The sequence below is a fragment of the Sturnira hondurensis genome, unplaced genomic scaffold (genome assembly GCF_014824575.4).
Source record: "Sturnira hondurensis isolate 20B ecotype Veracruz unplaced genomic scaffold, ASM1482457v3 Scaffold0006437, whole genome shotgun sequence".
In the NCBI taxonomy this organism is placed as follows: domain Eukaryota; kingdom Metazoa; phylum Chordata; class Mammalia; order Chiroptera; family Phyllostomidae; genus Sturnira; species Sturnira hondurensis.
The window spans coordinates 2198320-2212303 of NW_028079068.1; the positions used below are offsets into that span (position 1 = coordinate 2198320).

Here is a 13984-nt window from a genome sequence, read left to right on the forward strand (position 1 = left end):
AGGTTGGAGCCCAGCCATTAGGAAATCCCTCCAAGGGCTCCCCACGATCCATGTTCTGTATCATTACATCAGTAAATGGCCGTAATGCCTACATAGAGCCTTCGTAGCCCTGCTTTCAAAATTGATGTTTATTCAGCAAGATACACAAAGAAAAACACCTAACCCATTTTGTTACCTAAAATATAATGGAGAAATGACAAATGAGATTTGTATACTTTGTTTCCTAAAAAATCTTAAATGTGCCACACAGATTTTTTTCATAGTTCTCACCTTAAAAAAAAACCCCGCAGTACTCCTGTTACTTCACTGTAACGTGTTATTGTCATCAAGAATTCAATTACTGAAGGTTTAACCCCTAAACCTATTATCTATTAGTGACCAGACAGTTTGATAAAGGCTCTTACTGCCATTCTTAGGATCATACAGCTATTTATAACTTCTGTTCTCCCAGGATTCAGAGGCGCATTACAAAACTCTTTAAGCGACCCCTCAGGACAAAGGGACAGTGTGCAGAGACGGCTAACAATAAGTTGCCAGAGTGATGGTGACTCTTCAGCATTAATGGCATTTGTTATTGCAGCTTGGAGAAAATGCCATGGAATGTTACTCTAAAAAAAAAGTTATGCTGTTCTCCTTAAAGTCAGTAAATGACATCACAGTACTGAGTCTTTTTGGAAGAAAGGCACCAGAGAAGTCCCAAGTCTCGTGGCTGGTCAGACCCCACAGGGGCCATGGCAGAGAACAATGGCACAGCCCCGCCAAGAGGCGAGGTGTCAGCCCTCACTGGGCTTGTAGCTGGAAGAGCAAGGAGGGGCAACGTCACTAACAGAGGCCTGCATCTCGCATGGAACTGGGGGCCAGTGGTGCCCCGTCCGATGTCGAAGCAGTGGCTGGCCCCGCATCCAGGCGGTCTCAGACCGGCACCCTGTTTTCCTTGGCCCACTTCTTCATGATGCGAATGATGTACTCCACCTGGGTGTTGCCCGTGCTTCTCAGCAGGTGGAGCACTTCTCGAAGGGTCTCTCTGAGGAAAAGATTTGGAAGGACAAAGTGCTTCAATAGAGAATGAAAATTAACGGGTAAAATGAACTCCTAACTGTGCTCCCCACACTTCTAGCAGGGCGTTTTGGTAACAGACTCTTTTCCTGTGCACGCAGAAACCAGCTGCAAACTTCCCAGCTCTTCATCCATGTGGCATGGTAAAATGAAAATGCTGTGACAGCCTTCTCGCCAACCCAAGCTTTCCTCGTTCACTTATACTACCTACACACACGTGGTTAATCACTTTGTCGTAACGGACATAAGTATTTCCAATGCTGTGCTTACTCTGCCTGACAGAGTAGAAAGAGGGTTATGTCAGCCCTCGTTACGGGGGGTCAGACTTGGGTTCAAATTCTAACTCGGAACTAACAAGTCACTTCACTTGTCTGAGTCCCAGTTTCCTTCGTTTAAGGAGAAATAAACTGGGTATCACTACCATATTTGTGAAACTTTACAAAGCTAGAGGAATGGGAGATTTCTCCAAGAAAAATAACATTAATAAATATGGAAAAGAGGAAAGTTAAGGACCAAAATTTGGCAAATGCCCGGTATGTTTTAGTAACCTAAATTTAGTTACAATTAAAATCTACATTTTAAGTAATGCATACTAAAACTGCCCTATTACCTTATCAAACCTACAGGTAACTGCGTATTAATCCTTTTCCACAGGAGGTCTCTCATATTTCCAACATTTTTCCCATCAAGCAACCTCTTTTACTTAACCAAATTCTTTTAAACTTTTATTTAGGGCTAGAAGTAAATCCAAGGAGGTAATTTTGGATAGATTATTTGCTTATAAAATAATCACATCCCCTATCCATACCTTATTAACAAATACCCAGCACACCGAATTTAGTTTTAAGCATTTCAACTTTTGTTGCCATGGAGCTACAAGCCACTTAATTTTATGGAATCTAATGTCTCAGGAATGAGAATTATCAACCACATCTACTCCATTCCTCATTCTTTGAGGCCTAAAGTAAAAGACAAAAGAAAAAGCTGAAGGCAAAGGCAAAAGTAGATGAGCGTGGAAAAAAAAAAGCTTTGTTTCTGAAAAGACAGTTCATTTGGAACTCTCCTATTTGAGAGCTGCAGTATACTCTGTGCTCCCGGTATAGAGGATTTAGAATGATCTGATTCTATAAAATAAAACATTTCTGGAGGAAAAGGGTCAAATAGAAATATATAAAATCCTATCATTTGATTCTTCATTCGAAAACATCTCATAATTTTGAGTTTTCAGAAGAGGATGTCACCCAGGAAAACCCTTCTGTTTCCTGCCGAACCAGCCAATGAGCAGAGCAGGGTCCCCCGCAGGCACTTACTTGGGTTCTCTCCCAGCCAAGATCATCTGGAAGATGCCCACGCAGGCACCTCTCTTGCCTTCCCAATACTCCGGGTTAGGATCCAGCCTCTCGAGGACATCAAAGGCTTTGGCCGAGTAGTAGAACTGGCCCATCTGGATAAAACAAAGAACGGTAGCCGTGCTCATGGTCATGAGATCACCCAGGCGACACTAAACATACGGAAACCATGCAACAGAACTGCGTAAAACGATTACACAGGTAATGATGGTGTTTTCAGTCAGCCAATTAGATAAATTTCTTATCAAAACAAGAAAAAGGTATCACAGTCTCGGTACTTGGGTTCAGTTTAAATCAGCTCACCTTCATTCAGTGTTCAACATTGTAACATTTTTTCTACATACAATCAAGTTATTCTATAATCAATACATACAGATGTCATTTCTCTAATTACAGTCTAATCTTGAGTACAAACTCTGGTGACTGTGATTTGAGCCGAGTATTTTTCATCTTCTCAGTACAGTCTGTAGAGGATGACTACCATTCACTTCATGCTAATGTGATCGTATTCAGTCCAAGAGAATGATCTTTCTCGAACCTTGTCCAAACTCTCACATGCCTACATGTATGCTCACCATGTGTAACATCTTGGAAACATTTAATGTATTTTGAGAGATAACACTACAGACTTCCTTGGCCTTTAGAACATGCTGAGCACCACTGCACATTGCTCAGCTGAGTTTTCCTGACTGGCAATCACCAGTGTACAGTGTTATTCACTCAAGACTTCAAATTGCTGAGCAACCCCCACTCGCTTCGGTTTAGTTACTCCTCCGATCCCGTAAATGGCTGTCACACGCATTTAAGAATTTCCTTGAGATCACCACTGCCTTATCTGCACACCTTTGTTTCTCTATTTCACAGGGAAAACACAACTGTCCTCCCTTCCGCCCAAATTCGACCTTCATTCACCCTTCCCCCTTATTGGCCCATCGCACAAGTAGCAGCGTTCTCACTCCTTTTCCAGGTTAATCCATTGTCCTATGTTCTCTGCAGCATTTGGCGGTGGGGGGGGGGGGGAACAACACATACAGAGAATGGTGCATGCAACGCAAATGCAAGGTTTAATGTCTGGTTCTAAGGAGAATACAAGCGCAACCACCACCCAGGTCAGGACGGGAGACACTCACAGCAGAACAGAAGCTCCGTGCACTTCCAGGCCACAACCCCCCACTGCCCTCCAGAAATAACTGCTATTCCAACTCCTACGGCCATCAGTTCTCAGACTCGCTTTATAATCCCCTATGTATATATAGCTTTGGATAATTTGAGTTTTGCTTCTCTGAATTTTATCTATATGAAATAATATCGTGAATATTCTTTTGGGTCTTATATTTGTTTATAAAAGTCACCTATATTGCTGGATATAGCTCTAGTTGGTTTAATTTTTAAAAACTTTTAGCTTTGGCCCTGGCTGGTGTAGCTCAGTGAACTACAGGGAGCTCAACTGGAGACAAAAGGTCTCTAGTTCATTCCCAGCTGGGGCACATGCCTGGGTTGCGGGCCAGGTTCCCCAGTCCAGAGAGTTCAAGAGGCAACCAACCAATGTGTCTCTCACATGTTGATCTTCCCCTCTCTTTCTCCCTCCCTTCCCCTCTTCTCTAAGAAGTAAATAAATAAAATCTTTTTTTAAAAGAAAAGCCCTTTAACTTTGAATTATAGTTTTACAGGAAGTTACAAAGACAGTACAGGGAGGTCTCATGTACCTTTCGTTTCACCCCCCCCCCCCATGCAGCTTACATAATAACGGTACAACCTCACAATCTCAAACCCAGGAGACGCACATTGCTACAATTCTGTCAGTCTCCCCAACGCGTAGATTCATACACACAACTGTTCCATCACCACAAACATCTCCCTTGTGCTACCCCTGGTAGTCACACGCATTCCCCTCCCTGCTTCCCATCCTCACCCCTGGCCATCACTAATTTCTGTATTTCTATAATCTTCAAGAATATTATATATATAAAACAGCAGTGTGGGGCCCTTTGCGATTGGCTTTTTTCATCCAGCATGATGTCCTTGTTGTTCCAAGAGACGGCACGTGTCACTAGTTTGTCCCTACTATATAACGTGCAAAAGCAGGAGGGGTCTCCACGCCCAGTCTGGTGTGGATGTCGAGCGTGATGATGCCACATCACACCAGAAGTGGACGGAAGGTGTTCTGCTCATGCCACTGAGGCCTCTGAGGACAGTCTGGCAGGCCTGACAGGCAGGTCCACGACGGCCTGGGAGAGCAGGCGTTTGCGAACAGGCATTTACTGAATGATGGTTTTCATTCCCTGGGGTTAAAAAAACACTGCCTGCCCTGGCTGGTGTAGCTCAGTGGATTGAGCACGGGCCTGTGAAGCAAAGGGTCGCTGGTTCGATTCCCCGTCAGGGCACATGCCTGGGTTGCAGGCCAGGTCCGCAGTAGGGGACACAGGAGAGGCAACCACACATTGATGTTTCTCTCCCTTTCTCCTTCCCCTCCCCTCTGTCTAAAAATAAATAAATAAAATCTTTTAAAAAGTAGATTTTAATTATTTATTTTCAGAGAGAGGGAAAGGGAGGGAGAGAGGGAAAGAAACATTGATCAGCTGCCCGTTACATGCCCCCAAAGGGGGACCCGGCCTGCAACTGAGGCACATGCCTGACCTGGAATCCAACCATCAACCTTTCGGTTGGCAGAACAACACCGAACCCACTGAGCCACCCCAGTCAGGACCCAAATTGTTTTTCAAAGTTATTATCTTCCTTTGATCTTAACCCTATCCCCCTTTCATCTTTCTTATTCCATCAAAAATGCTCCCACTCTTGGCCCTGACTGGGTAGCTCAGTGGGTTAGAGCATCATCCCTATGTACCAAGATTGTGGGTTTAATCCCTGGTCAGGGCACACACAAGAATCAACCAATGAAAGCATAAATAAGTGGAACAACGAATTCGTGTTTCTCTCTCCCCCTTTCTCTCTCTAAAATAAATTTAAAAGTTTTTTTTAAGTTAAAAAAAATGCCCCCCCTTGAATTCTTAATCTTCCCATTCAATGGCTCCTTTACCTAGGATATACTCTTACTCCTTACTCTAAAACAAAAAGTAACTCTCTATCCACCAGCAAATATTAATCTCTCCCCCAAAATCCTTAACCTTGTTTCCCCTTTTCAGTCAGAATCAGATTTTTCTCTTATCCTCAGCATTAATTTTTTATTTTTATTTTATTTTTTAAAAATATTTTTTTATTTATTTTTAGAGGGGGAAGGAGAGAGGGAGAGAAATATGAATGTATGGTTGCTTCTTGTGTGTCCCTTGCTGGAAACTGGCCTGCAACCCACGCATGTGCCTTGACTGGGAATCAAACCACGATCCTTTAGTTCGCAGGCCCGCACTCAATCTACTGAGCTACATCAGCCAGGGCCTCAGCATCAATTTTTTAAAGACCGGTCGACAGTACACTCACTGCACCTGCTGTCTGATCTGATTCTCTTCACTACCTGTTACTGTTTTCTCAGGCCTCACGTACCTCCACCCGCATGCAGATTTGACATTCTCCTTCCTTGGCTTTTGATAAAACGGCATTAGAAAAAATAAATAATGCAAAGCACTTTTCCTCTCTCCTGGCTGTTTTCTTTCCTTTCTGTTCATCTCCATCCCGTCTCTCTCACTGACTCCTCTGTTTCTGTCCCGTGAGCACACGGTGCCTCCCGGACGCCCTGGTGCATCCTTCTCTGCCATACCCTGCCGCTGCTCCTGTGACTGCCGTGAGCTTCCGGACCCAGATCTCTAACCTTGACCTCCTGCCTGAACTCCAGGCTCATCCTGATAACCTCCCACACGTAATGTCTCTGCCTGGGAGCCCCCCAAACACTTCACAGTTATTGCATCTAAAACTGAACTACAATCCTGTCTTTTGATGGTTTCTTTCCCTCTGTCTCCCGTAATTCCCTTAATATCAATGCCGTCCACTAAATCATGCTAGAGAATTTCAAGTTTCCTGTTTTAAAAACTTTTCCACTGATAGTAACTCACTTTCTGTTGGTAGAGATTCACTTTGTAATGAGATTTTATTGATTTACACTAGACTCTCTTTACCTTTTCCAGACATTTTCTTGTCTTTTGGATAGGAAGAAATATTCCCAAAATAGAAGTTTCTGGAATTTGAGGCTAGTTTTTTAAAGAGCTTTCACTTTTTTAAAAAGATTTTATTTCTTTATCTTAAAGGGGAAGGGAAGGAGAGAGAGAAACATCAATGTATGGTTGCCTCTCGTGCACCCCCTGCCAGGAACTGACCTGCAACACAGGCATGTGCCCTGACTGGGAATCGAACTGCGATCATGTGGTTCACAGGCCCGCACTCAATCCACTGAGCTACATCAGCCAGGACAGAGCTTTCACTTTTTAAAGAGCTTCTTCATGCCTTTCCAACTCCCTCCACACACTGAGCCAGACCTTTACTAGATGACTGCTTTTTCATTTCGTTTTCTGGTCCCTCTGTCTTTTCTGTCTGCTGTTTTCTTACAAGTGTTCCCCATGGTCGGATCTGCGGCCGTCTGCTGTTTTTCCCCGGATAACCTCACTGTTTCTCAGGATTTCAATTGCGACTGGAGTGTTGGTGATTTGTCCAAGCCTACGTCACTGGATGTTAGCGGACATCTTTCTTGGGCTTCGGAACCAAATTTCCGACTACAGATGAATATCTGCACTGGGTGCTATCTAAGGATTCACAGCCTTTGGCAACCTAAAACCTCCCCTCTAAACCACTGTTTTTAGACCAATGATTCATATACACATAAAAACCCCAAACGCTGTTGGAGCTCAGTCCATGGATCACAGAGATGACGTTTCTCATATCACTATGTGAGTTCTCTCACCAACAGCCATTCAGTCTCCAGGACACTTTCCCCTAATATTTGGCCCATACGGCCTTGTGATACTGACCTTCAATTTCCCTTTACCCTCAGTGAGACTCACCTTGTAGCAGTCATTAGCGATGAGCTGTAAGAGGCTAAAGGATTCGGCAGAGGTCTCATCTTGAGGTAAAGTTCCCAGGCTAGTCTTGGTTTCTTATTCATTATATCTGCAAAAAGGAACGAACATTTATGCTGTTTTTTTAAAATGTCATTTATTTATTTTTAGAGAAAAGGGAAGGGAGGGAGAAAGAGAGAGAGAAACACTTATCAGCTGCCTCCTACACAACCCCAAATGGGGACCTGGCCTGCAACCCAGGCGTGTGCCCTGACCAGGAATTGAACCCATAACCTTCTAGTTCAGAAGCCAGCGCTCAATCCACTGAACCACATCAGCCATGGCAAATATTTATGCTTTTTAAATGTGCAAGAAACACATTTCTGCATCTTGCTGTTCTATGGACTTGGTCCTAGATTTCAAATATACAAAGTATGGGGGTACAGAGCTCCTGCATGGAAAGCTAGCAGTGTTGGCATTAAGCTGGTCCTCGTCTGAATCGTACCGCCCTGAACATTTTTATTTAACTAGGATTCAGACAATTACGTCTTTTTAGATTGGGCTGATTTCCGGCGGTTCCCACTTAGGTCATCTGCTTTAAAGTGGACATCTCTCCTTCACTCAGTTCTACTCATATACTTTCAGCCCCACCTAGGACTTCTGATTGCTAAAGTGTTCCTGCAACTTTAAAACTCAGGGAACGTTTTAAAACCCAAGGTGCAATAAAAGTTAGGGAAAGGAGAGAGAAAGATAGATTATAGATTATAAGCAATATAATATTTTAAAAATTATGGGTTTTGACATTTTCCCCTTTTAAGGCCTGCATCACAGTGAAAAGGTAAAATTAGCAGGACAATATCATTTCTCACACACACACACACACACACACACACACAGAGTAAAATGAGGCTCTGGGCACTTCAATGGGTAGGACCTGGCATCCCTCAGGACTGCAGGTACTAGGTCAAGACTCTGTGGTAGAACTAATCACAGGGTAAACAGGTATGTACACGGCCACCCTAACTGACTAACATTAATAACAGTGTTCACTTATGCCATAGAGCAAAACACAAAACAAAATTAGAAAATGCTCAGTATAGTTTCCATCCAGAAGATTATACAGCAGAGACGAACAAAGGATTCCTCTCTAACATTTGAAAGAAGACTCACAAAACAGTCACAGGGATGTTCAGTACAGCCTAGGGAACACAGTCAATAATATTGTAATAACTGTGCACGGCCAGGTGGGTACTGGATTTATCACAGTGATAACTCAGTAAGTCACACAATTTCTAATCACTGAGTTGTACGCCTGTGTGCATTAGTATGTGAAATTAATATTATACTGGATGTTGACTGCAATTGAAAAATAAAAAAAATATTTATAGTAAAAGAAAAAGAGAGAGAGAGACTCACAGCACCGAGCTAACCAACTGAGGTAAATGTAATCATTTTTCAACTTCTCATTTTGGATTAAGAGGAAAACCTGCAAGAAGAGGAAAGAAAGGGAACAAACATGAAGATGGTTTTGCAGTTAAAACATCCATATCAGCTGATCCTACACTAATGATTAACACAGCCGCACTGACGACCGAACTCTACACGGGCTGCTGAGGAAGCGCAGGACAAAACTGTGGGGACTCTGCGGGCTTGTCTCGGTTACTGATTTCACAAGCCGCAAAAGGTGGGCAAGGATACAGAAGACTTGAACCGGATGACTGACATCTGTTCGATACGCACTATTTTCAAGGACACGTGACCACGTTACTGGGCAATTTTAAAGGACTGGGGTTACAGAGACAACACTGTTGACCCCAATACAATTAAGTTAGAAATCGAAATAAAGTAACTTTAAAGGGATAGTACATGTTTGAAAATCATGAAACACTTTTTAAAAGAGCTCATAGTCAAAAAAGAAACCCTAACGGACATCAGTTCAATAATTTGTTGAATAACAAAATTCAATTGAATAATTCAACTGGATAATTTAGACAAATCGCTCTATGAAGTTAGAAGTCAAGATCATGGTTAACCTTGGAGGAAAGAGATAGACTCAAAAAGGGGTTGAGGGGGCTTCTAGGATTATGATAATATTCTGTTTCATGATTTGGATTCTGATTATTTGGGTCTGTTCATCTTAAAAATCCATCAAGCTATATACTTTGATTTGTCTACTTTTCTCCATGTACATTATGCTTTTATAAATTTATCAAGAAAACGGAAACCATTAACGTGGTTATAAAATGCGTGTGTCTATTCACATTGTACTTTTTAATGTAACCTAAGAACAGAGAAACTTTCAACCTCTTTTACCCTCAAACATTTTATTTTAGTGAGAAAAAGATACACAGCATCATTCAAACGCCTTCCGAGCAGGTACCCACCTCTTCGCCCTCGCTGGTGTTGCCGGTTGCGGCTTTGGCCTGAGCATAATTAAAGTTAAAGGTGTCGTCATTATAGAAGTAACTCTGAAAAACAGCCCAAGAACAGGTCACATTGAGCCTTAACATACAAAATCATCAGTGACACCAGGTAAACACAAAAATAAGCTTGAGGAACAGACTGATGCCACTAATGCCACAATAGTAAAAGGGCCACCTCTAAGAGTATCTTGTCTCTGACACATTATAAAAAGTATCTTGTGTACGAAGTCATCTAGGAGATTCTATACTGACCTTAAATGAGTTGAGGTAAATCAAGACATCATCAAACTGCTTAAGCAGGAAGAAACAGGAAGCCATGCACTGCCTGCCCGGTATTGTATCTGAAATGGAGTGAGAAAGATACCATGTGTATTCATGAAACTAAAAGGTAGCTTTAGCTTAAATTTCAGTTATTTTATAATTTGGACAAAGGAATGTATTCCAAGACAGCTTTCCAGACTCTGAAATTACAGATTCTGTTCAGCAGACGAAACTTCAGGGTAACGGAGATCACAGTACTTGAGAGTGACCAATAATCTCTCTCGGTGTGAGTCCAGAACGGACATGTGCCCTGTGGGCTTCAGAAGTTTCCAGATCTTTTCTGGGCCTTTTCCAGCCCATGCCACTCCTGTGGCCCAGTCTCCATCATTACCTAAGACAACCCAGCACTTTCAGTCTCACAAGGAGAAATAATTTGCCATCTGATCCAGACCCTGACCCACTTTTTGCCTGATGTCCTGTTCCTATCTGAGGCCACAGATGGGTAGTATAAGCCTCACACCCCCCACTGGCACTTTCAATCCTCCTCATTCCCTTTCTGCTCAGTTTTTTTCCCTATAGAAACTCATCACAGTCATATATGTTATACAACCTATTCACTTGTTTATGTTTATAGTCTGTTCCACTAGACTGTATGCTCCGCAAGGCAAGGGGACTTCTTAGTTTTGTTTACAGCTTATATCCCCAACACCTCAATACATTTTTGTTGTATGAATGAATGAAATGGGGAAAGGAAATATTATTCAATAAATGGTTTTGGTAAAATATCTGGAAAAAATATCCAGGGGTGAAAAAATATTTAACAACCGATTTAGCACAAACATGTCATCAGAATGCATGCTGGCCATAGATGACTGGTACAGACAGCCATATGGACTTACACTGGCTGTCAGCCCTTTTTTCACTTATTTTATTTTTTAAGAGATTTATTTATTTTTTAGAGCGAGGGGAAGGGAGGAAGAAAGAGAGGGAGAGAAACATTAATTGGTTACCTCTTTCACTCCCCAACCAGGGACCTAGCCTGCAACTGGGGACCAAACCAGTGACTTTTCATTTGTGGGACGACCTTCAACCCACCGATCCACACCAGTCAGGGCTCTCAGCCCTTCTTACAGCTCTTTCTCAAACCTGACACTGAATCTTGACTGGTGGAATTAGTATTTTCATAATAGAAACAGAGCCACACAACTACTTGTGCGAAATAACTGAGGGGTAAGGAAGCACTGTCAAAGCTTGAAACCCATGAAGAAATCTTCATGGGAAAGATAAACTTATAGCATAGACGGTAGGTAGAAAATAGATAGGGGGAGGGCGAGAATAGTGGGGGAAATATAGAATCTAAAGAACTTGAGACATGTGGTTATAAACTAAGGGGGGGAGAATGGTGGGGGAGGGAGTGTGCTGGTGGAGGGGAATGAAGGGGGGGAATAGAACAACTGTAATGGTATAATCAATAAAATATATTAAAAAAAGAAAGATAAACTTAATTAGGTAAGATTTAAATATTTTTATATAAGGAAAGATATGATAGGCAAAGTTTAACATCAAATGAACCCCTAGGAAAAATACCTACAGCATGACGAAAGTTTAATACATAAAGCGCTCTTGAAAAATCAATACACGTCCATGTTTCAAATAAAAAAACAGAAGCAAAATTTCAACCGTTCATGAACCAAAGAATACACTTATTCTCCTCTAGTTCTACACCCTCTCATCCCATGTCAGCTGAGAGGCCGAGAAGGGCTAATTCCAGTCTTCTTTGCTGCGTCTGCCTTCCCACTGTGTAATGGCAAACCTGGCAGACGTACCCCTGGGCAGAGAACCCAAGCTTGCCTGTCAGCACAGGACTGACCGGCTCCCTGGATGACTCATGCCCGTAAGACAGGTGTCAGACGTACCGCATTCACTCGCTGAGCCTCCCACCAACTGAAAGAACTGCTGGGCGATTTTCATATGATCCCTCTGAAAAGCAAAGCAGAGCCGACACAGAGGAATAAGCTGAAAAAATGTTAGGTGCATCATACTTTATGGCTTTAACATATTTGTCAGGATTTAACACATACCCTTGTTTTAAATTCTCCCCCAAACAAAACTAATTCTTAGGAGCATAAGCAATTAGAAGATGATAACCTCAAAGTGAGTTCAAACCACCTCTGGGTCATATAGAAAAGAAAACAATCCATCCTCAAGTTCTACCCTCAAAGTGACTTCATTAAGTGAAGTCATTCATTTACTCATGTATTCAACGCATATCTATTGCTTTTCTGCCATATATCAGAACTCGTAGTAGGACTGTTGTTATAACAAGGAGTATTTATCAAATGAATGCATTCATTTATTCAATAACTACTTACTGCCTAATTGTTAAAGGAGGCACTGTGAAGTGAGCTGAAGACAAGATTTATTTATATCCCACTTTGTTCCAAAAAGAACTTACTATTCTTATTTAGAATACTAGAATGTTAAAGAATAAAAGAATTATTATTATTTTTAGACTACTAGATGAATAACAGACAAATAAGAGCTTAATTTTAAACAAAGTTTTCATGCTTATAAAAGCTCTCCCATAAAAACAATTATTTCCATTTTACAGGTGCCAAAATTATAGCCCAGAGGTATGCAATGTCTTTTTTCAAAGTCACTGAAAATAAGAATGAAGCTGTGCAATGATTTGTTATTAAATATATATACTGTTTATAAAAATTAGGCTCTTGCCCTGGCTGGTGTGGCTCAGTGGACTGAGGGCCAGCCTGCAAACTGAAAGGTGGCAGGTTCGATTCCCAGTCAGGGCACAAGTCTGGGTTGTGGTCCAGGTCACACTGGCTGGGGGCGTGCGAGAAGCAGAGGCAACCAATCAATGTATCTCTTGCATATTGATGTTTCCTCCTTCTTTTTCACCCTCCCTTCCCTTCTCTCTAAAAATAAATAAATAAAACCTTTTAAAAAATAAAAATTAGGCTATTTTTAAACAAAGCACCAATTCTTAGCATTAAAGCCCCCTTTTTTGTCTTTAACACAGAATCTTTTTACAGTGGACTCAGACTGGGGGATGTGGACAAACGGAGCAAGTGCAGAAGAGCCTACTGGAGAGCCTGCTGCTTGGTTGAATTCCGACACTTGTTTGGATCGTTTCCCACGCACTGCATGACCACAAACTATAGAGGAGTAGCGATTTTGTACTCACCGAGCCCATTTCCTGGCCAAGGGCTGCATTGACCACTCCTTTGAGGATATACTCCTGGAAACAGGGAATAATACTGACTGACTGCAGAGGAATGTGGAGTGGAGATATCTTTCAAGTTAATTATCTGTATCAACTCAATCCTTTATATAGATTATCAAAAGTTACCCAGAATCACTTTTATCTGTTCTATCCCTAGTCTTAATGAAGCCATTACAAGCCTTTCATTTTGGTTTCCAGCAGGCAAGTGTCCATGTAACAGAACTCACCATACTTGTAAATTCTCCATCTCCAGCAGAAATAACTCAAGGGAAACTTCAGGAGTTAAGTTTTGTTTCCCTTCCATGCAGTGGAAACAAATTAACAATGAAATGTTTACATAATAATTTTTATCACCTTGTCAGCCTGCCATTCTCTGTGGCAGGCTCATATTTTCCCCTCTCCAATGACATCACAATCTTCCTTTGCTAGTGACCCTTTCTTTAAAACAAAGGTGTCTCTAGTTGTATGCTAGTCTTTGGGGCCCTGGGGCCTCACCTATTTCCCTTTCAGACTCTTTTCTATTCTTCAACATAAGCCCTTCTTCGCAGTTTTATCAATTTTTATGTAGGTATTCTTTTTATTTAAGAAGTTTCATCAAAAGATTCAGAGAGAAGATGCTGAAGTTTTTCATGCATTTGAGAAATATACCTGTTTAGACTGCATGGGGTCTGGAAACATTTTTCAATCAGTCTTTTATTCAGTAAGTAGAATGAC

General features: G+C 41.8%; 1 protein-coding gene across 1 annotated transcript in view; it reads right to left on the reverse strand.

Moving 5' to 3' along the window:
- Positions 1-551: 551 nt before the first annotated feature.
- Positions 552-13984, reverse strand: part of IFT56 (intraflagellar transport 56) — a 44142-nt gene continuing 30709 nt past the window's right edge. The window contains 9 exon segments of the mRNA XM_037049102.1: positions 552-1024; positions 2367-2500; positions 7352-7410; positions 7413-7457; positions 8762-8831; positions 9730-9813; positions 10021-10109; positions 11946-12009; positions 13232-13285. Coding sequence (XP_036904997.1) covers positions 913-1024; positions 2367-2500; positions 7352-7410; positions 7413-7457; positions 8762-8831; positions 9730-9813; positions 10021-10109; positions 11946-12009; positions 13232-13285 — 711 coding nt within the window. The 3' untranslated portion in view covers positions 552-912.